General features: G+C 41.2%; 1 protein-coding gene across 3 annotated transcripts in view; it reads right to left on the bottom strand.

Annotated features, from left to right (window-relative positions):
- Window positions 1–23,599, bottom strand: part of Pcdh19 (protocadherin 19) — a 113,321-nt gene extending 89,722 nt beyond the window's left edge. Inside the window, exons 1-3 of one of the 3 annotated variants that reach the window (XM_048336408.1) lie at window positions 20,366–23,161; window positions 17,437–17,577; window positions 16,390–16,717 (exon numbers count right to left, since the gene is read on the bottom strand). In XM_048336408.1, coding sequence (XP_048192365.1) covers window positions 16,390–16,717; window positions 17,437–17,577; window positions 20,366–22,512 — 2,616 coding nt within the window. In that variant the 5' untranslated portion in view covers window positions 22,513–23,161. Of the gene's footprint in view, window positions 1–16,389; window positions 16,718–17,436; window positions 17,578–20,365 lie in introns of all 3 variants that reach the window. The other 2 variants (XM_048336407.1, XM_048336406.1) reach the window with 2 other exon arrangements.
- Window positions 23,600–24,040: the final 441 nt, after the last annotated feature.

Here is a 24,040-nt window from a genome sequence, read left to right as displayed (position 1 = left end):
TAAATTAAAGGACTTAATACCTTTCACATTAAGGAATTAAGAGACAGAGAAAGATTCTCTTCAGTTTTTAGTCCCTTCAGAAGCCCCCCACTCACACACAAAAAAATGCAACGGATTATTATTCCTATCAAATGCTTCCTTTTATAATATGAGCAAACCTCATTTGAATCTAAAATGACCTACATAAATGATGAAAAGCAAATGCAGTCCTACTGAAGGCCATGGTGTCCACTTATCCAAGGGAGTGACTGCAATTAGGCCACAGAGAGTTTCCTCTAGCAGGCAATCACTCCACCCACAGCTAAGGTGATGTTACACAGGGTTCTTTTCTACTAGCTATGGGAGGAGAGGGTGTTACATCTCTGTGTGGGTTTTTTTGTTTTATGAAAACTTTATAATATTTAAATAGTTCTCATGTCTATTTACACAGTCATATCATTAACATTTTACATGTAAATGTAGTGCTTAGTATGGGAGAGATTTTAAACAAATGTTCAAAAGAATACTAGTCTGTTTAAAAGTAGAAGAGGAAACAATAGAATGAATTTGCCTTTCTTCAAAGGACTGAATCCATTCCATTAGGTAAAGGGTAGACTTAATCAAGATTGATTTGAAATTTTTAGCATCTTAATGACTACCAACTCATGAACTTCCCCTTTTATTGAAAATTGTTGAGAATATCATGTCCATAAATGATATATGCAACAGAACCATGGATCAGAAATGTGAATTCAATATTGGAGGATAATAAAATGATCATGCAACAAATTGTCTCATTTGGTACTAAAAAAGGTACTGAAAAATATTTTTCCAAAAGTGGCCCTTAGATAAATTCTATATAACTTTGTAGTACTCAAAGTATGTACAGGTTGCAGTTGACTGTCACTATTTTCAAATTTTCTCATCCTAAAAATAAAAGTTGTAAACCAGATGTCTAATGCTGATAAGATAAATCTACTTTTGGTATACATATGGACAAGAACAATGGAAGAAAAATATTTTTCTTAACATTATTTCTCACAATTTAACAGTGAACTACAAGAGTTATTTTTAAAATATAAACTTTCATACCTGTTATCATTTGAGAGAAAACTCTAAAAAAAGAAAACTGGTGGAGCTCTATGTTTAGCCTTCTTAGGAACCTACACACTGCTTTCCAGAGGGGTTGAACAAGTTTGCATTCCCACCAACAATGTAGTATGTAGTAGGGTTCCCTGTTGGCCAAATCCCCTCCAGCATTTGTTATTATTAGATTTCCTGATAATGGACATTCTTACTGGGGTGAGGTGGGATCTCAATGTTGTTTTGATTTGCATTTATTTTATGATATAGAGCACTTTTTCATGTTTCTCTTGGCCATTCTCGTTTCCTCTTCAGAGAATTCTCTTTTTAGGTCTATAGCCCATTTGTTGAGGGGGCTGTTGGTTCTTTGTTTTGGAGGAATTTAACTTTTTGAGTTCTGCATATGTTTTAGATATCAAGCCTTACAACCCAGCAGCCTCACTTTTGGGCATCTACCCAAAAGAATACAAGCAAGGCCACACTAAAGCCACCAGCACAACTATGTTCATCACAGCAAAATATGCCATTCCTAAAACATGGAACCAACCCAGATCTTCAGTAGATAAGTGGCTCAAGAAAATGTGGTACATATACTCAATGGAATTCTATGCCTCTATCAGAAAGAATGATACTGGCCCATTCATAAGGAAATGGAAGGACTTGGAAAAAATCATACTAAGTCAAGTGAGCCAGACCCAAAATAACATGAACTCTATAGTATCCCTCAAAGGGAATAATTAGTACATGTCTAGGATAGACATAGCACAAGATCACAGTAGCTATGCCCATATGAACACACAAGATAATGTTAAACAAAATGAACTCCATGTTATGGAAGTAAGTGGTATATCATTGTTGTAGTTCATTTCAACATGCCTTGTGAAACCGTACCTTTTGGGGTTTTTTCCTTGTTTGTTTCATTTTGTTTTGTTTCTTTTGTATTCCCTTCCTGTGTTTGTACCCCTGCTATCACTGTATCTCATCTGAGTACCCTGGATACTGTACATATGGGTACTGGAACTGCGGAAGGGAAAGGGAATATCAAAATCGAGAGACAAAAGATAAAAAGACAAACCATTCCAAAAGCAATACTTACAAAACTATTTGGTGTAAACCAACTGTACAACTCATGGAGGGAGGGGCTGGGAATATGGCCTGGTGGCAGAAGTCCTTGCCTGGTATACATGAAGCCCTGGGTTCAATTCCTCAGCACCATATATACAGAAAATGGCCAGAAGTGGCGCTGTGGCTTAAGTGGCAGAGTGCTAGCCTTGAGCAAGAAGAAGCCAAGGACAGTGCTTGGGCCCTGAGCCCAAGGCCTAGGACTGGCAAAAACAAAACAAAACAACTCATGGAGGGAGAGGGAAAAGGAAGGGGGGAGCTGGACGGGGGAGGGGGAGGGGGGAAATGAGGAAGGAGGTAACATGTTGAGCAAGAAATGTACTCACTTCCTTAGATATGAAATTGTAACCCCTTTGTACTTCATTTTGACAATAAAGAAAAAAAATTAAAAAGAAAACTGGTATGATCCAATTAAAAAGCGAAAATAAGGAACATATCTATTCCATTTCCCTTTAAAATAATTTATACATCCTGTCTACACCATCTCTTTATTCCTTAATATTTATCATGTAGTACTCAAGTTAATGTATTAAACAATTGTTTTATGACTCTAAAACTTCTATGTTAAGTATAAAATAACTGGAAATTAGAATGGCGACTGTATATGTTTTTGGTACACTGGATATTGTATATATGCCTACCTGATCTAGGGAAGGGAAAGAAAAACGAGAGTGTAAGATATCACAAGAAATGTATTCACCGCCCTATTATGTAACTGTACCCCTTTTGCACAACACCTTGTAAACAAAATTTAATTAATAAAATAAATGAATAAATAAAAATTTTAAAAAAGAGTATATATAAAAAGTGTAAAATTTTCCTGATTTCTAAAACTTGAAATTATTTAATGCCTGGTAATTCCCTTTCAAGTCTTTGGGGAAGGGAGTATGAGTAGGGGTGAGTATCTATTTTTAAACAATTGGAGTGAATTTATACAAGTGATTTGTTCTTTTGCAATTGATGCATATTCTGAGCATTTTCATTAGTTATTTACTATGCTTCAACATAATATTATTATTGTTGTGTTTGCCAGTCATGGGGCTTGAACTCAGGGTCTGAGCACTGTTTCTGAGCTTTTTGGTTCAAAGCTTTCCCTCACTTCAGCCACAGCTCAATTGGCAGTAAGAGTCTCATAAATTTCTCTGCCATGATCTTCGTATCTCAGCCTCTTGAGTAGCTAGAATTATAAGCATGAACTACTGGCATTTAGCTCAAGATCATGTTTCAACAGCTTTGTAACATATTTGTATATGACATATTTAACTATTCATATAATGATGACATTTACACATTCCTGATGTCATATTTTTATAAATCATACTGATAATAAGCACTTTTCATAAGTTCCTATGCAGATCTAAAATAATTTCCTCATGATACATTTCAAAAGTGGAAAAGGTAAATATTTTAGGGCTTTTAATGTGTTGTTAAATTTCTATCAAGAAACATTTCATCAATTTTTTCAACTACATGCCATGTAGTGGTATATCACAATCATGTCCTCACCACCACTATGTACTTTTCAATCTTTGCTAATTTGATAAATAAAAAGATAATGTCTGTGACTCCCTTAATGTGAGGCGATGGGTTGTTTAGGACACAACCATAAAGACTTTAGCTTTTATTTTATACCCTCCTGTGTTGCTTCACATTTTAGCAATAAGTACACATAGTTTGAAGATAGGGATTGTTGTTTAAGTAGTAGTATGTCTGTCTATCAAGTACAAATCCCTGAGTTTAAACCCGAGTGATGAAAAAAAAATCATGATTTTGGAAATTAAAACTTAATGATGATATTTCATTTAATTACTAAAATTGAAATTTCATGTCCTTGACCATTGTATGGCTCTTTTGTGAATTACATGTTTGTGGCGTCCATTTATATTTTTATATCATGGTGTTTTCTTTTTGTTGATTTGAAATGATTCTTTATATTTAAAGATATAACTTAAATGTCCCTAAAATACTTTCCTGATCTTCCTGAAACAATCTTAATTCCTGACAGAGTAAGTGTACCTTATACTTCCTTTTTTCCTAATTATTTTACATGTTACTAACATCTTATACATTTATTTGTCTCTACCCATAATAATGTAAACTCATTGGGAACAGAAGCTTTGTTTTTTTCACTGTTATCACTATGGCTTCAAATAGTGACTAGCATATTATAAGCACTCTACAAATATTTGTAGAGTTAATTGATGAATTCAAAAACATAGACTGTTCTTTAGAACACAATGAAATGGTAGTTGCCAGGACTTGTAAGTAGGAAATCTAATATTCAGCACAGTGACCATACCAGAGAAAAATGATTTATTATTTTTAAACTTGCTAAGAGATCTACCAATCTTCAATGTTAAATCACTTACTTAAAATGGCAATTATATGAGATGAAGTATATTAATAAGTTTGACTGTGATGATTAATTCAAAATGAATATGGATATCAAACTCTGGTTTAATTTTAATTTCACCTATAAATTTGGGAGACATGCAGACATTACTAAGTTTTATTTATTCAGAGCTTCTGGTGTTTTCCTTTGTGTTCATTTTCACTGCTTTGGGGCTCCTGAATTCCTTTTCAAAATCAGGTATTTGCTTTCTTCAAGTCATATTATCAAGTTTTCCTCTTGAACTTGTTAAACTATAAAGAATCTATTTTGTCATATAATGGAAAATAAAATACTTTTCTAGTTGTTAACTAATTATCATACACCATTTAATCAATATACTTTGCTGTCTTCCATTAATTTAAAGAAAATAAACTTGCTCTCTTGTCTCTTTAGTGACAATCTAAGCAATAGGGGTAGGCACTGCTTAAATTTTTTCCTTATTTCTCACAATTGAGTACAAGGTTGATCAGTAAAAGATAATCTATACAAATTTGGGGGCTGGATGAATAGATAAATGTTTTCAAGCCAAACTATTTTTCTTGAAATCGGCCTTATTCCATAGTAAGTCCAATCACTAAATTTTGGAAGTAAATTATCATATCAGACCAGATGTACTATCATAGAGCTAAACTCATCAGTAACAAAAAGTATATATACACCCTGAGTTTAAGCACAAAATAAAATTTTAATATATATACACTTGGCCCTGCCCTCAAGTAACTCCTGCAAATGATTCTTTAGGGTGTTTCTTTTAGACAGGGCTTCTCACAGTTGTGCTCACCGACTTCTCCTTACCCCCAACAAATCACAGGATTCCTTGAAATAAATGGATTGCTTTGACATAGACAATGCCTTGCTGAATGCAACCCACCAGCCTCCAAAATGCCTTGGATTTAATAATTCTGGAATCCAATCAGTTTAAAAGAAAATCTACCTCATTTTTGGCTCTCAAATAAACCCCAAGTGCTCCATATTGATTCTCTTCCTATAGAGTTAAATTAAAAATAACAACCAAAAATACATTTTTATTGAATTCTGGCTCTTTGCTGATAATCTATAGGAAATAGCAAAATGAGCACAATCACGTTAAAACTTCCAGTATGCCAACAAATCCCACAAAGAGAATGAAAATCAGTGAAATATATTGTTAAGCATGAATTGCAGCTAAAATATTTATCTCTGTTGCAAGGTATTAAAATGAGGAAACTTTCAAAGTGGAAGTTTCAAGCAATTGCATTAGAAGTTGCATAATTTAGTTAGACTGACCTTAGAATGGAATAAAAAGCTGCTTATTTCCATAATGTTGGCCTTCTTTGCCATAAAAGGTTAGATAATTTATCAGGATACACAAAAAGGTTCTCAAGAATAGCTAGCTTAAAAACAGAGATCTCAGTGACTTCCAGCTCTGTGCATTTGTAGGCAGTATGATAATCAATATAATTTACATTTAAGTGAATTTGTGTTCACTGGAAAGGTCTAGTTTGCTAGACAAGAGCATCATATCCCCTTTTTATCCCTAGAACAAGTACTGACCAATTGAAACAAGGTTAGTATACTCACTGCTGCCTTGTGGCAAACCTCACATTGGACAAGACTTTTTTTGCCATTAACTGAGTTTGAACTCATGACTTTGAACTTGCGCAAGCAGGCTTTTTTTGTCAGCTTCTGGCTTTACCTCTTGAGCTATGCCTCCAGCCAGCTCTCTGCTGATTATAGAGATGGACTCTTTAAAGACTTTTCTGCCTGGGCTAGCTTATAACTACAATCCTCCATATCTCAGCCTCTTGAGTAGCTGGATTAAGAATATGAATCACTGCATTCAGCTCAGAAGACATATTTCATTGTAATTTCTTCTCTTTTTTTTTTTTTGGCTGTACCTGGGGCTTGAACTCAGGTCCTGGACTCTGTCCCTGAGCTTATCTATATTCAAGATTAGTGCTCTACCATTTGAGCCACAGTGCCACTTCCCTAAGAAGACATATTTGAATGAAGAGGTCATTGAGTTTTCTCACATACACACACACACACACACACACACACACACACACACACAGAGGAATGAAATTACACACGTAATAATATGTTGACCTCATTCAAAAGCTAAAGAGCTAATGTATCACCCCTCAAGCCAATCCCTTTGCCCTAAATACCACATACAGGGTATCCATTATCACCAATGGACTCAAAAGCAGCAGTAAGGCTTTCAAACCAATGCTGCAAAACTTCACAGAATTATTCTAAAAGCTAGAAGAGAAACTGGAGATATGCTAATCTGATCTTTTCACATATTGTTGAACATTTAGTGCAGCTTGGCATTTGTTTGGATTTTTTTCAGAGTTCTCAATGTCTTAGATTATTAGTAATATGGGTTTCCATAAGGTAAAGCTCCTTTTTACAAGGTTTTCAATTTTATTTCATAGGTCTCTTTTATTGTTATCAACCTTCTCCTCTACTTCAGACTTTCTACATTGTCTTCACTGGGGATAAAATGACTCCAAGTCAGCAGCACATGAAAAAGAACAGCCCTTCTGGAGTTTGGTGGGCTCAAAGTGTTACAAGCACCATGTACATTTTTTCTAACCACATGTCTCCAAATATGACACCATGTACAACCACAATCCTTTTCAGTTTCAGATTTTCCTCCAGTTTTAGTGTTCTTTCTTAGGATGGATCAGATGTGAAAAGACCAAGCTCTTCCATGTGATTCCCAAACTGCCCAGTGCCGTGACATTGTTAACTTATCAGTTTTATACAACCTTGTTTCATCAATCACTATCTAGAGTGTGTGTAAAGGCAGCTTGGGATTCTTACTATTTCATGCATTTCCTTACTGTATTTTTTGCTGCAACAAAGTACACCCTTCTTTTATTTCTAAAGAATGATCAGTAGAGGCAAGATTAGAAAGAGTGACCTTAGAAGTATAAAGACATACATCCCAATAGCAAGGCCACAAACCACATCAAAAACCAGTATTTCATCTGTAGATTTGTTTCTAAAGAGTCATAACTACTATAAATTGTTCTGTGATTAAAAAATTAAGCAAAGTCCCAGTATGGAAAAAAACATTACTTAATACCCATATCTTCATGTTCTCTCTGCTAGCTCTTAAGATTAAACACTACCATTAGCATACTCTATCACTTGAAAGTCTATACTTGAGAAAATACAAATGTACCATTTAAAAAAACAAGATCACAGTCAGTGCCAGTTGTATGAATGAGATGTGTCTATGTCATACCATGACCTCTGTGCCAGGCAACATAGAATTGGAATTTAGTCTCCCAGGTAATCATTACCTGATACTCATCCCTAAATGTATCTAATTGTCCCTGCATTTTCAGAGTCCTGCTTCCTTCATGCATGTCAGGTTTCAAATACTAATGTTCTATTTAAGGTTTTTTAGTTATTAAAAAAAATGCTCAAAGGGTAAACCAATACCTCCTACTACAGTCAGACTTAGTCTTCCTACTTACAAGACTCACTTAGAAATGGCTGAAAGGAAACTACCTATTCATACTGAGAATCCAAGCAATTTTCCTTAAGCCAAGTGAGCTAAAGAGGAAGTGGACTTAGGCCTGAAAGAGACAAAAAGAAAATCTAAACCTCAGAAAACAATTTTTAAGAAATTGAAAATATTCACTATAAAATATTCTTAAACTTGAGTTTAAGCCCAGCAATAATTATCTGACTGCTTTATACTCTGAGATGTCAATTAAAAATTTTCCCAATGAAATCTATCCTTGTGTTATACCATATTGGGGTTTCCCTGGCCTCATATTTGGGAGACATCCTTTAGCTATGATTAGGTTTATGAACATTTGCTCAGGGAACCAACCAGCTGAGGGTCAAAAGCAGAGGATGCTCTGAGAATCTAAAATCATGGACATGTGTGTGATTGGTCCAGTCTGCAAGACATAATCATCACAAAGGTAAATAAGTGACTGAACGAAACTGATAATGTATGTTTATATCCTCTCTCATCTCTCTTGGTCTCCGTCTCTGTCTCTCCTTCTGTGTCTGTCTGTCTGCCTTCCTCTGCCTCTCTCTCTGTATCTCTCTCTGTCTCTCCGTCTCTCTCTCTCACACACATACACACATAAACACACACATACACACACACACACACACATCCCTAGGGAACTAACCTTTGAATTAAACTTTTCTCGCTGTCAGCTTACACAGGGAATACATTTTGTTCAAAAGAGCAAACTACACAATCTGAGAAGAGGTGCCCTTCATGCTCTGGAAATCAGATTTAAGAGCAAACATAATCCAGAAAGCAGAGCCCGCCAAGGCCAGTACTGGTGGCAATGAGGGAGAGCAGCTTGCCACAGAACAGAGACCAGATGGGGCCCAGTGGGAGAAACTGAAAACTGGCCACCCTGGCACTAAGATACTTAATGGAGCATCAGAAGACTATGCACATGAAGCCAGTGCTTAAGCATCTAACATTAAGATGGCCTGGTGCTAGTCCATGAATGGGAAGCTCAAGTAAATCATGGGTTTCACATGTAACTTCTTGCCTCCGTCTACTAAATGCTTAAAACTCTAGGTCACTGCTTCAAACACCTCCCTGTAAATCTTTCTGTCTTACTTTCATTTTTTTCCAAAATTAGTGTTCTCCCTTCTCAACGACAGAATTTAGAAAGGGAAATTTTAAGAAAGCCCATTCATTTTCAAAAGTATTTCTCAGCTTCTGCTCAATACAGAAAACCTTCATTGACTTGGGGAACTTTTAGAATGAAGGGCATCAAAGCCATGTCTTTTCAGGAAGGAGCTCAAGAAGAGAAGATAAAAAGTACTAAAAGCATTCATGGTGAGCTTCTGTTCTTTCAGCCACAAGCTCACAAAGAGTGGAAGAGGAGGAATGTGATTTCTAAAATCTGAAGCAAATAAAAAATGCTAACAATTGTTAAATCTGAAGCCTGATGATGCATGCCTATAATTGCTGTACACAGGAAGCTGAGACAAAACGAGTTCAAACCCCAAATGGGCTACAGACCCAGGCAAGTTCCAGACCAATGTAAGCTACTCAATGAGACCCTTTAAAAAGAACCTAGATGACATGTATTTTGTTTTATTCTCTGTACCCTGTATAATTTAGCTATTATATAATTGTATTTTTAATTAACAGAAATTCAACCAGGAATTAACTAGTGAGAATTCAAAGGCCAATTATCTGCCAATGGAATAACAAATTAGCCCACCTTTCAAAGGTTTTGTTAATAAAACCTCACTTTAAGCAAACAAAAATTGTGAAAATCTAGACTTACAAAAAAGGATGAGTTGATTATTCACATTGATTGAATCCTAAAAGAAATAATCCACCCCAAGGTTTCTTTAACTATAAAATGGCCAACATTATGGTTAAGTTGGGGTCTAATTTACAAAATAAACATTGCCTATGTGCACAACTTCTCAGGAAAACAACTGACTCTAAAGGTCAGAAGGTATATCCCCAGTTGATGTTATTGTTTTGTTTGGTTGTTTGTTTACTTACATAAAGGGAAACAGCTTGGAAACTACATCAGAGAGGAACAACTACCAAGCAACATGGAGTATACGTCTAAGGCAATGTGTGCCTTGGCAAGTCATTTGCCTCTTCTGTAACTTCCGTTTTCATGACCATTGAGTAGAAACATAGGTCCCTTCTGGCAACTCCTCCAGGAATGCTATTCAAGGTATATGGTCCTAGCCAGTATTTTAAGCAAAATGCTGGTTGATAGCAAAAATGGTTTCTGCAGGGGAGGCCAGGCTCTAGGAGAGCTCCTCTTCCAGCAACTGTAGGCCTTTCCTCAGCCTCCTGGGGGTGGGGGACCCAGGTTGTGACTAGCAGACATTGCACACCCACTGGAAGCAGTGTCCCCACTATGCCACCCACACAAAAACTACACAACAGCCAAAGAGGAAATGTAACTTGAAGAGTGTTTCCCTCTGCAAACAACTGATCCTCTGGGACTTTCACTTCAAACCTCTCAATTGTTCAAAGTAAATGAGGCTCACATTAAAGGCCAGTCACTCACACATCAAGAAATCAAGCCTGGAGGGGGGTAGACACTCCAGAACTAGCCTCTCACTGCTCAGTATAGGATTTGCCCACATTTGAGACACTTGATCCAGCAAAGCCTGGCCTCCTCTAAACCCTGAAATCTGAGACACATCTGCAGAGGGTTCAGCATCTGAAGCTCCATACAGACACCTCAATATCCACTGCAGCACCATAAATGAGACTCCATCTTTGCCAGATGGTGACTTCATCCTTTTTGATTTCTCTCATTCCTAACCACCAATCCTCTGGAACCCCTCGCTTCAGCCTCTGGACACAAGATAAGCTGTTGGAGACGGGCAAAATTAGGAAGGGGTCTTCTTTTCATCCTACCAGATAACCAGGTGGGGCCACTAGGACCCAAACCTAGTGGTGGTCTGATAAGAGGAATTCCAGTGCCCCAGAGGCCTCACTGGAAAATGTCCTGCATCCAGCCCCCTAGGGAGAGATATCTCAGGATCATTAGCAAGCACTCTGGCTGAGCTCAACTTTAGTGAAGGTGTTCTGGGAGAGAAATGATCTCTAAGGTAACCAGTTAATTGCCAATAAGGAATGATAATAATAAATTAGCAAATGCTAATGTAAACTAACTCAGTTCTGCAGCAGTTGCATGGAGACAACAGATGAACAGTTTATTCTGAAACACATCTTGCAAGCTGATGTCCACTGGGATATGTACTGCCTTAGCTAGATATGAAACAGGCCAATAAACACATAATAAAGGCAATGCATAGCCCTAGAATGGGCACAGGTAGAAGAAGAGACCTTGATCTTTTGATAAAAAGTGAAGTGAGCACACTTGGGAAGGTGTGGGCCTCATTGTCTTCCATCACTTCTTACTGCAGTTTGAAGATTGCTTTTAACTTTTAGGAATAAGACTTAAATGATTCTAACCCCATCATAATAAGGAAATAATTTTTAAGCCATGCTTATTGAAAGAATTGTTGGCTTATTCTAATTGCAAGTGATGCTTTGTGTTTCCATACTATCCAAACCAGTTTTGTTAATTGTCCAGTGCTTTCTGAACCTGCCATCTTATAGGTTTGTGGCTGTTCTTAACCTGGAGTTTCACACTCATATCCTTAACTTTACAATTCTGTTTTAAGGAATATATCTGAATGAGCTATTTCTCTTCTTGCTTGTCTTCATTTTTATTGTCTTTATTTTTATTGTTTGCACTAAAATTACCGTGCACTCAGCTTTTTTTGTAGGATAATGGGAAGCACTAAATTCTGTCTGCCACATATGCCCTTGTCCTAGAAACTCTGACACTGCTACTACACTACTACTTATGAAGTTGTTGCATGAGTGACTGCATAGCAAAGCACAGACATGCCCTTTAGAATGCCTCATTTCAAAGATGTTACAATTAGTGAAAGATGGAAAATACAGAGAAAACTCAAGCTAAATCCTTAGGAACTTATTACTAAAATTCTGGAAGCTCTTAGCTAAAATTGCTCACTCCCTTAGAGTTATCATTGCAAAATCATTCAGCATTGGAAACTAATTTTAAATGCCTCTCAAAGAAAACAATTTCACCCCTCCTAATGCAGGATGATAGCTATTTCACCCAAATCTTTGTTCCCAGAAGAAATGCTGGCGCACAGAGGAATAACACTTCCTATCATCCAGAGGCACTAGGTAGGCATACTTACATTCCTTAAGATCAGAAGAAAAACATATGCATACTAATGAGCTCTCAAAACAAATCTAATATTTTCAAAAATAAATCTAAGAAAACTAACATACTGTCTTCATTCTCCCTTTTCATCCTTCTTTCCTTTTGACACTTTTCCCCCTATACATGTACCTGTATGCACACATGTGCATGCACACACATACACACAGAGTCTGTGAACTAAATAAAGAATGCCAAGAATGTAAATTTCACCCTCCAGTATAAAATACTTTAAATACTCAGCATCACTAATTCTACAAAAGTCTTCTGTAAACAACAAAAGAATCTTCCACTATTTGCCTCCTCAAATTTATGTGCAAAACCACAAATTCCACATAGCTGACTTCCCAAACAACAACAGAGGACAGGTAAATAACAATATACAATTCTATGCAAGATTACCTTGGCAATATGAGAAGCTTTCACTCTCTTTACTTACATACCTGTGTTCAAAGCCATGTTACTTTTAGTTTCTAGAGCTGACAATATTCAGGTGTGATTAAGTTTAGGCATGCACACACTGACACAAAAGTTACCCTATTAACTGAGACTGTAGCTCAGTGGTATAGCACTTTTCTAGAATGCCTAGCATGCAAAAGGCCCTAGGTTCATCCCCAACACCAGGAAAAATTATTCTCAACCAAACCCTGACAGGTCAACACTTAATTCACATAGAAATAGTAGCAGAGTTCTCTTAGAGGAAGGGAGTACTAAGGAGCCTCCAAACTAACAAGTGACTAGAAAATACCCTTGCACTTGTTGCCAGTGAATCATATTGATGATCTTAAATCCTCAACTAGACTGTGAACTCTCTGAGGGCAGAAGTTACACCATATACTTACAACTCTCTGCGGTGCCTGCTGTGCAGCTGAGCACAGTGGATGTTCTGACATACTTACTGATCTGATATATTGCCATGATGATACATTTCACAGTATGGTGGAGTGGAAGCAGCACTAGATGAGCACTGCAGTCCTGACTATTGATCTACAATGACATTTCAAGTAAGCCCTATCCCTGACTGTACAGCTCTAATGAAGGATGTAGATTTATCATAAAAAGTGTCTGGGCAGAGGATCTGAATGCTAGCGACATGGGGTCCTAGTCTGAACAATAATAATGTGCTCAGGAATGAGATATTACCCTGAATTGAAATTTTCTGTTTATTTGTCCAATTCCCTTAAGCTACCAGGGTCAAAGATCAAGTGTTTTATTTTTGTATCCTATGAAAATGGTAAGAACTGTGTCTGGCACGTGCTAAATGTGTAATAAATGCTAGTGGGTTGAATTAATTAATAAATGAAAGGGTAGATTCATGAAATAGTCTAAAGGACAAGGAAAGTAACATATACAAATTAATAGAGAAATTTCCATAGAATCTTATGCTTAACACATCATAGGAGTCATTGTTCAATGCCATAATTGCTTAATAAATGTTTTCTTAGATGGATTAATTAATGTGAAAAATATAAAGAGAAAGTAGGAAATATATCAGAATATTATTATCCTAGGAATTTCATTGCACCTGTCAGTAGTGTTTAGCATTCAATATTGCAAATCACCTACAAAATAATAGGAGATTAGAAACTATTTTCCTTGCCTGTCTCCCCACTAGAATATGCATCTATTGCTTAGAACAACATTTTATAAAGAGCAGGTACTCAATAAATACCAGTTGAGTGAATGGATTATTCAGGCATTCCTGTTCTACTTTATCCAGCCTATGTTCAGGAAATTCTAGTAAAGAAGGAAAGGAGAAGTGTCATTTTTCCTCTAGAAAGACTAGGTGACAGATGCAAGTTAAATGACCTATTCTGTGCTCAGCGATGAATTCTACAGAACTGCATTGCAGAAATAACTCTTACCCTCATGGTACATGCTAGCTTGGACCCACCTATCCTTGTACAACTAGATCTGTGTGATTTTTATTCAATAAAGGTGCATGTCTGACTTTGGAGACAAGTACAACATCAAAACTGAGATATTACGTTTTCTAAATAATGGAAGCAACACAGTTTCATTCTTTCGATAGGAGAATCTCAGAAAGTATACAGAGATCTTGGGTAAAACATGTAATCACTGTCCTGTGTCTCTTGTCTCTTCCATATATTTCACAGACATCAAGGCTCACATTTCCATGAAATATTGAATTGATTGCAAAGTGATCACCATGTCCTCAGTATTCAATGCTTTATTTCACCTCCCCAAGCAATAGCACTATCAGCAACTGAACCCACAACCTTGATATCCTTTACCTCCATTGTTTACTGATCAATATAAATCACCTGGGCACACAACTTTGTAGAATATATATATATATATATATATATATATATATATATATATCCAGTCTAAATTCCTCTCAGGAAACAGGCCACAGCCTACAGTGATTCTCCACAAATATCTAACATAGCATTTTGTGGGCACCTACAAAGAGTTGTGTCACAATACATAATGTCATATTTAGCCTTGGAAAAAACTTTCATGGTAGATGTACGCATTTTGTAGATGAGGAAATAAAGATTCAGAGAGGTTTCATAGCAAGAGATGACCTCTGGATAAAAATTCTGATGTTTTCATTGCCAGTAGCAGCAGAAGATCAGTTGCTCATTTAAAGGACTGCTTTTTCATATCAATAATCGGGGTAGAAATTATTTTTTCAGAAACTAGAAACAACCAATGTGAGTTGTCTTAGGACTCCTTTTCCCTAAAAAGTTTATATAAACCCCATAAGGCCATTATGTCTATGCCTGATACTCTTGGTATAAGAGGGGGTTGTTTCTGAGGCAGGAAGGTACCAACAAAACAGCATTTTTCTTTTTTTGCCAGTCAGGGCCTTGGACTCAGGGCCTAAGCACTGTCCCTGGCTTCTCTTTGCTCAAGGCTAGCACTCTGCCACTTGAGCCACAGTGCCACTTCTGGCCATTTTCTATATATGTGGTGCTGGGGAATCGAACCCAGGGCTTCATGTATAGGAGGCAAGCATTCTTGCCACTAGGCCATATTTCCAGGCCCCAAACAGCACTTTTCAGGTACTGTAGAGTTTTGTGACTTATTCCTCCCTCCTATGATGACCTGCTCTAGAGTCTGTGAGTCCCTTCACAGATCCAGGCCTTTGTTTCATCATCTACTGAATGGGAATATACTAAATTACCTGATTTCACGTTCCAAATGAAACAATGCTTGTGAAAGTACTCTCCAAATATACAGTATTCCCTTAATTAGTGGCCTGGGCTAGGGCATTGCCTCCCAGTGCATCAAATTTCCAACCAAAAAGGAACTTAAGCAATTTTTAGAAAAATAAAATCAATTTAGTACTTATGTATAGCCTTCTATCCAGCCACTCTCTCACCATCATCCATGTTATCACTTTAATACGCTGAAATATTTCAATAGTCAACAAACACCTGACCAGATTGTGTTTTTAATGCATTCATTTAAAAACATTCACAGTAAAATAAAACAGTTAATGCAAATGCATAGAAAATTCTTAAAATGTTCCTATCAGTGACAGCTTCAACCTCCTCATCTGTCAAACATTATTACCAGAACTGCGAAGATATAGCAAAGCTGCATTTTAATTTTTTTTTGCTTGTCTCCCACTAACCAGACCATCCATATTCTTGGCAAGATGCTAGAGAACAGTACTGTAAGGAAGAGAAGGCAAGAATGGGATTTAGGAAACTGAATCACTCACAAGAGGAAAGACTAGCCCTCACTCATTAGAGGGCTTCATTCATTTTCATCACTATTTGGTGACTCCTTCTAAGCTACTTCAACTGGCGTATTGGTAACACTGGATGCCAAATGTGGCACATTTTCAACAGGTGGAATAAACACTGCAGAGAGATTTTAAGAGCTCAGATTCCTTGGGCTTGGGCTTCTAATTCCCACCACCTACATGAAAGTCCTATACAGTGGGAAACATGTTGCCCTAAGAAGCACTGGTAGCAAATTCAGTGCACAGAAATTGGCTCAGGCAGAGTTCTCCCTATCCCTGCCAGGGGATCTGCCAAGAGAGTGGTGGTGATATATGAAGCACCTTTAGATGGTCTAGGAAGACCTTAAAGAGCATGTAGCTGCACTTACCTCAGGCAGGGGCACACCGTTGATGATCAGATCTGGCTGCTGGGGGCCCTGGCTATTGAAAGAGTGATGGTATATGTGGTTGGCACTGGTATTGCGAGTATTCTGGTTCTCCACATTCAGAAAAGTGCTCTCAGAGCGGCGGCAGCCTAGGGGCAGGGTCTGCTGGTGGTAGTCGAAATAGTTGAGGGAGGAGGTCAGGGAGGAGCAACTGACAACGTTCATCTTGTCTGTCTCCTCCACGTCCCTGGGTACCAGACGGATGTCATTCTTACTGATTTTTTTCTTCTTGCTTGATTTCTTTTGATGCCCATAGGAGTACTCAGCAATTCTATGTGACAGAAAAGGCAGCATGAATCGATAACACCCTCCCAAACCATGCACTGATTAATAAACACTAAGCACCCCAGAGGGTTGCACCCCATCTCAGCTCCAGCTCCTTATTCTGATGAGTTACATCATCGGGCTTCTCCGTGTGCTTTTTACATGCGAAAACAAGCTGAGGGCCATGGAAGTTTTCGAATTAAACATAGTAACCTCCCACCACCACCCCTTGAAAAAAACTTCCTATTCTTTGAATCTGGGTTTTTTCATTAGGAGTGGCCAGAGAGGTGGGGAAGGGGATGGAAAAAGTTTAGCCTATGGGGGAGAAAGCACAAAAACACTCAAATCTGGAGCGTCCCTGGAACCCGAAGGAACTCCTGGGTGAAGTAAAAAGCAAGTCCCAATTTAACAGAAGAAAATAAAAGTTTAATCCCCTTGCCATTTTCTCCAGGCATTTGCCAAGTTGCAAAGAGAGAGAGAGAGAGAGAGAGAGAGAGAGAGAGAGAGAGAAATCCCTCTGTGAGCTTCCTCTTTAAAGTGACCTGATCATTTTTTTGGACTGGGGTAGATCTTCCCCAATCCTTAGGATGTCTCCTCAGCTCATTTCTTCCACATCCTCCTCCCTACCCTAACCCAGTTCTCCTCCAGTCTCCACCCTTCCCCCTCCTCTCCTAGAGAAATGTGATAACACCAAACCCATTTGAATGAGGGGAAATGCCTTTTTACCTCTTTCCCCTAAGGCTCACTTTCTCCTCTGCCTTTTTGTCTTGCTGCTCGCTAATGGGAGAAACTGAGATGCAATGCAGACACTTGCTGTTTTGTCCTTTTATAAAACAGCCGAGGAGACAAGTGATGGTTAAACAATTACTGCAAAGGAATTTAAAGGTTAGTGCATTCAGCATCCTTCTCCATTCAGGTGTACCTACAAGCAGCTGTGCTGCAACTGGAACATAAAGAGCTCAATTTAATTAACACTGACTGACACAGACTCAGCAATGTGCACCAAAGACACCAAGCATTAAGAGACTTGTCAAAAGAAATACATTAAAATGTAGCCAGATTCTCAATGCCATTTATTCCTTTGCACACAATGATTTCACTTTATTCTTTGAAAATTCAATTTCTGGGCAATAATCATCAAAAATAGGATTAATAAATAATACAGGTTGGTCTTTACAAGGCAAAGACTGTGCCTGTATTCTCACTTGACAAAACTAATTGAGTACAAAAAGGAAGCCCAATTCAAGCAGCAATTGCAGATCATCTCACAAGTGTCATAAATGAATGTATTTCAGGAAGAGACTCTGTAGAAGCTGAGAACAAGAAACCTCTGCCTAATTACATGGAAGGAAACACACTTGAGCACTTGTGAGCAGATGGGGAAAGTGCATATCTCCAGTGGAGAATTCTTACTGTCCTCAGGATCTACCTAGAACTAAGTGACTGAGGTCCCCTAACCCTTTCATTCTGTGCCCAGGCTCACTTGTAATGATGGCAATCTGATGCCACTGAGACTTGGAAGCAGATAATATCTCTAAAAACCCAAGGAGTAGGGTTGATTTTATTTTCTAATCTGTTTAGGAAATCAATGGAAAGTTTTATTTATTTATTTTTTTAACCAGCGATGGGTAAGTTTGGCAATGCCCCACTCAATTATTCAGCTGGGGCGTTATTTGCACAGCCCTTTCGGTATTGACCAATTATTTAATTAAACTGTACTTCATTAATCCCAAACCATCACAGGGAAGAAAGTGCTTTACAAAATACACATTTGGGTAAAGTTGCACTCTTTTCTCAATTCAAATGCTTTCCTCCCTGTTTAATGATCTCCCTGGCAAGCTCTCAGAAAGAGCTCTTACTTATAGTCATACATCACCAGGAGGTGGCAAAGCCTTCAATATCTTTATTTCTAGCCGATTTCTTTTTCATCAAGGAAAAGATCTTATGCATTTACTCTATGCTGAGAAAATAGCTTAAAAGGTGTTCCCTCTATTATTATCTCCATATAAATAAAATTTTATTGACCCTGTATTTTTCTCCTATAAAAAGCTCCACTGGCAGTCACAAGTTTCAAAGGTAGGAGCAATATTAATTTCCATTTCTCCAATTTGAAATGACTGGATGCTAAAGGAAAGAAAAGTCATGGCCATTTCACTAGTAACAGGATTAAAGCATTTATGAGACATTGCAGCTGCTCTTTTATGGCACCTGATTGATATTCATGTGTGGTTAGCATTTGTCTACTAACTTGTGTAATGCAGAGAATAGTAAAAGGGAAACAATAATTGCATGGCTGTTACATATTCGGGGGGGCTGTGATTCACAGAAGTGTGTATTTCAGGTAGTGTCAAATACAAATCAGACCTACAGGAACATATTTTGATTGATTAACATGCAAGCGCAGATGGCAGAAAAGACACACTAGATGTGTAGGTGTACTGAAAGCACACACACACACACACACACACACACACACACACACACACTCCCCCGCTTGGATGGAAATAGCAACATCATTCATTTTCAGCAAAGTAAAGAAACAACTTTCAACCATTTCGATGAGACACTGCTGGAAAAATTGTAATTGTATTATCTGAACTTAGATTCCAGGAATTCTGAGACTATTGTAATAAAGGATTTCAGCAAAAGCCTCTGATGCTCTAATGAGGATTAAAAAAATACTAAACATCATTTGTGTTTCCACATTCCTCTCCTCTCTTGCCCTGTCGTCTCCTCTTCTCTAATTCCCTCCTATGCATACATTCTGTACACACTTCAAGGGAAAATGTAACATAATAGCCCATAGTGACATCCACTGGTAGCAACCAGATCTTAATGCCACAGCACAGTCCCACATTAGAGGAAAGCCCCACCATCTCAAGAAGATTACTATTTTTACTGAAACATCTGGATGCAAAGTCTTGTCCCTCATTGGGATGTTTGGTCTCTACACAACAACCAACCGAACAGATATTTGAAAACATACAGATGCATGACAAAATCTCAATTTATATAGCCAGATGTTTGGGGACTGGTTACAAAACAAGCCAAGAATAGACTACAAAACACAAATCACCTGCTTTCCAACATACTCCTGCTCTCTCTCCTCCCCTACTCTCTCTATTTCTCATCTTAGACAGCAGGACAGGGTAGCTTTCTGTACTCTCTGTGTTGTCAATACCAGTTACCAAAACATCATTGTGCCCCTAGAAACTGAATTATGGTGCTTGTTGGTTTTGCTGAAAATATGATATTCTCTCTCTCTCTCTCTCTCTCCCTCCTTTCCTCTCTCCCTCCCTCCCTCCCTCCCTCTTCTTTTTCTCTTTCTCCCTCCCCTCCCTAGTTTATTCCATCCTAACTTCAGTGGAGACAGCTGTGTAAATTTTAAAATGATAATTGCTTTTCTGCTCATCATCATTATGTAACAGAATCCATTCAAACAGTAAATGATTGTCTTCCAGCAAATTGTCAGATCAAAAGAATTGATCAACTTAGACTGTCACAAACTTTTCACCCTCCACAGAGAAGCATTGTGAATATGCTGCAGCATGCATTTGCATAGAAAACAAAAGCAGTGGGGGTTTCACACCAACATAAATACACACACCTAACTCATCCAAGACATGGAAGGAAAGACAGAAAAAGTTAGCTCTACCTGCAGTTGTAGGTCCGTATCTCTTTGTTATCTCGCTTGCACTTGATTGCAACAAAGATCATGGTGACGAAGAGGATGCCCGCAATGGAGCCCAGAGCAATAATGAAAATCAGGGACAGGTTCACCGAGCCCATTGACTCTTGGGCATCAAGAGCTGGGGACAGGTATATTAGGACAAGCGCAGAGGCAGAGAGAGACGTCTTGCCATGGTCATGTGCCACCACAATAAGCTCATAGGAAGCCTTGGAGCTCTCGCTGAAGGTACGGGTGGTTCTGACTTCACCGTTGACCTGGTCTATTTCAAAGTAGCTGCGATCACCCTCGGTCATGTCGTAGGTGACTCGGCCATTTTCACCCTCATCATAGTCATCTGCCTTAACTACAGTCACCAAGTAGCCGATGCCGGAATTTCGGGGAATATAGACCTCTGCAGTACCGTTGATTAGGGGCGGGGCCGTGATAACTGGGGTATTGTCGTTGACGTCCAGGATGATGACCCGCACTGTGGCATTGCTCTGTAGAGAGGGCAGGCCACCATCCTTTGCCAGCACCTTAAATTCGAATGCCTTGGTCTGTTCATGGTTGAAAGACCGCAGCGCATAGATATCTCCAGAGTTGGGGTTAATGGAGACATAGGTGAACACGGGCATGTCGCGTACCTGAGACGGCACGATCTGATAGGAGACGCTACCATTGAGCCCCAGGTCCGGGTCTCGGGCTGACACAGAGAGAAGATAGGCACCAGGTGTGTTGTTCTCCTGCACAATGACCTGATAATAGGGTTTAGAAAAGTGTGGGTGGTTGTCATTCTCGTCAGTGATGCGCACAGTAAAGGATTTGGCACTTTGCAGCATGGGGACACCGCCGTCTCGCGCTTGAATTGTAAGGTTGTATTGGTCGTGTTGCTCGCGGTCTAGCCTTCCATCCACCAGGATAGTGGAGAAACTCTCATACTCCTGCAGACGAAAAGGAACGTTGCCCAGCAAACGGCACTGCACACGTCCATTGAGACCGGAGTCGCGATCAGACACCCGAACCAGGGCAATTACATAGCCCGGCGGGGCGCTCTCGCTCACCTCCACAAGCTCGCTGTTGACCGACAACAAGTTGATAACCGGTGGGTTGTCATTGGTGTCCAGGACGCTGACGGTGACCTTGCAGTGTGCTGGGATAGAATTGGGTCCCAGGTCCTTGGCTTGAACGTCCAGTTCGTACACGTGGCCCTCTTCGTAGTCTAGGGCACCCGTGACTGTTACCAAGCCGCTGTGTGGGTCGATTTGGAATAGTTCTCTCGTGCGGTCATTGACGTAGCCATAGAAGGAGTAGACCACTTGGCCGTTAGTGCCCTCGTCTGGGTCGCTGGCATTGAGGCGAATGACGGGTGTGTTGGGAGGTGAGTTCTCAGGCACACTCACCGCATAGGTGGACTCGCCAAACACCGGGTTATTGTCATTGGAGTCGGTCACCTTGATGCTGAGGCCAACTGTGCCCAGGTGTGGTGGGTCGCCGCCGTCCAGCGCAGTGATTCGAAAGCTGTAGTGCGACTGTGTCTCACGATCCAGGCTCTTCTCCACCACGAGTTCAGCAAAGCGTGAACCGTCGCCACGCGTCTTGATCTCCAGGCCGAACAGCTCGTTGGGTGTGAGCTCGTAAGTCTGCACGCCAAAGCTGCCGGAGTCTGGATCGTAGGCGCTGTCCAGAGGAATGCGTGTGCCAGGACTGGCGGCTTCTGAGATCTCTAGCTCTATCTGTGCAGCCGGGAAACTGGGTGCATTATCGTTCAGGTCCTTGATCTCCACCTTAATGACACAGATCTCCATTGAGCTAGACATGACCTCCAGCGAGATGATGCACTTGGGGCTCTGACGGCACAGTAGGTCACGGTCGATCTTCTGCTTCGTGACCAACAGGCCGGAGCTGGGGTTGATATCCACCAGGTGCGGAGCGGAGTTGGACACTACACGAAAGGCAGAAGCCTGGTGGGGGTCTAGCGCGAAGCCTGCTTCTCTCGCGTCCTTGGCCACGTTAGCGATCACTGTCCCGGCGCGCTGCTCCTCTTCAACTGAGTACTTGAGGTTAATGAGGGCAGCCGCCTGGGTCCACAGTACTGCCAACAGCAGCAGCACCGGCAGCAGGAGTGATTCCATAGCTGCGCGGGGCTCTGCCTGGCCTCGCCGCTCCACACCCCTCCGAGGCCTACGCCGCCGGCGCTCCAGCTTCCCGCTGGCTCGGGCCGCCTGTTGCTTGCACCCCGTGGCCCCGGAGGCCGCGGGAGGAGTCCTGCCCAGGGCAGCCCGGCGGCGCGGGGGATATACCCGCGCCGGCTCCAATGCTGAGGTTGCAGTGGACTCGGCGGAGGCTTGGTGGGGGCCCGGGGGCTCCGAGGGCCCGAGGGAGCACTGCGCGGCCCCGAGCCCCCTCCCTCCAGCCCGGCTACTCAGTTTTCCCCTTCCAAAGTTAGCGGGGCGCGACTGACCACAGCGCCGCAGGGCTGCGGGTGGGGTGGCGTCTACACCGCCCAGATAGCCAGCGGCTGAGTCCAAGGAGCTTTGGGGGCAAAGCTGCAGAAGGCGGTGGGGATGCAGCCTTTCAGACACAGCCCGACCCGCTGCGGCGCACAAGCACTGGGGCTGCCGGGCGCCTAGCCGGTGCACCTGGCTTGCGCAAGGACCTCCCCCAAGCGCTCCCGGCTCACTGCGGAGAGAGGACCCGCCTGGTATGCTCCCTCCGGGGTCCGGGGGAGCCACACTGTTCTTCGAGGCCTGCTGGGGAAAGAAGGGGTTTGCAGGCGGGAGCTTGAGTTGCTAGCAAGTGCCTTGAACGTCCGGGGATCTGGCCAAGCTGGATGGTGGCGGTCCGAGGGGCTGACAGAGGAAGGGGGAGGGGAGAGAGGCTGCCAAATCAAGAGCGCACTCCCTCCCGGAGAGGTGGGCGTCGGAGGGCTGGCGTGGGGGAGGGCGTCGGTACAGGATTTGAGGTGGGCGCGGAGTCCCCTCCCCCAGAAAAACTGAGAGACAAGCGGACGTTTTCGTCTTGAAAACCAAAGTTACCAACGACAAACCCGAGCCTCCACGTCGTTTGTGGAAATGGGGGAGATGACAATTTGTCCGTGAAAATCAAAGTCTCAGTCTTTCCAATGACCCGTGGATGGGTGGGGCAATGGGGAGGGAAATTGGGGAACCGACAACAGTACCGGCCAGGAGAGGCGGGGCTGCCGCTGCGGGTTCCGAGGACTTCTCCTCCTCCGGGGGTTAGAGCTGGAGTGTCACTCCAAGAGGAGCCGCCGCCGCCGCCGCCGCCGCCGCCGCCGCCGCCGCCGCCGCCGCCGCCGCCGCCGCCGCCGCCGCCGCCGCCGCCGCCGCCGCCGCCGCCGCCGCCGCCGCCGCCGCCGCCGCCGCCGCCGCCGCCGCCCCTCCTAGCTCAGTCGCATATCGCTGGGGTCCGCCTCAGCAGCTGCCACGGTCGACGGTTATTTCCCTGCCAAAGTTACTTGCTGGAGCGTCTTGATTCCATTCTTCCGTAGAGGGCGGCCGGAGCTCGCGCGCGCGGAACGTCTGTCTGGCTCTCAGTGTCCGGTTGTGTGTGAATGCGTGCGCGAGAGGAAGAGTGAGTGTGTGCTATATGAGAATTGTGCGTGTGTAGTACGAGAGAGCAAAGAGAGACAGGGTGGGAGGG

The sequence above is a fragment of the Perognathus longimembris genome, chromosome 28 (assembly GCF_023159225.1).
Source record: "Perognathus longimembris pacificus isolate PPM17 chromosome 28, ASM2315922v1, whole genome shotgun sequence".
Lineage (NCBI taxonomy): Eukaryota > Metazoa > Chordata > Mammalia > Rodentia > Heteromyidae > Perognathus > Perognathus longimembris.
Note: the sequence above shows the minus strand (reverse complement) of the source record. Positions and strands in the feature narration are given on the sequence as shown.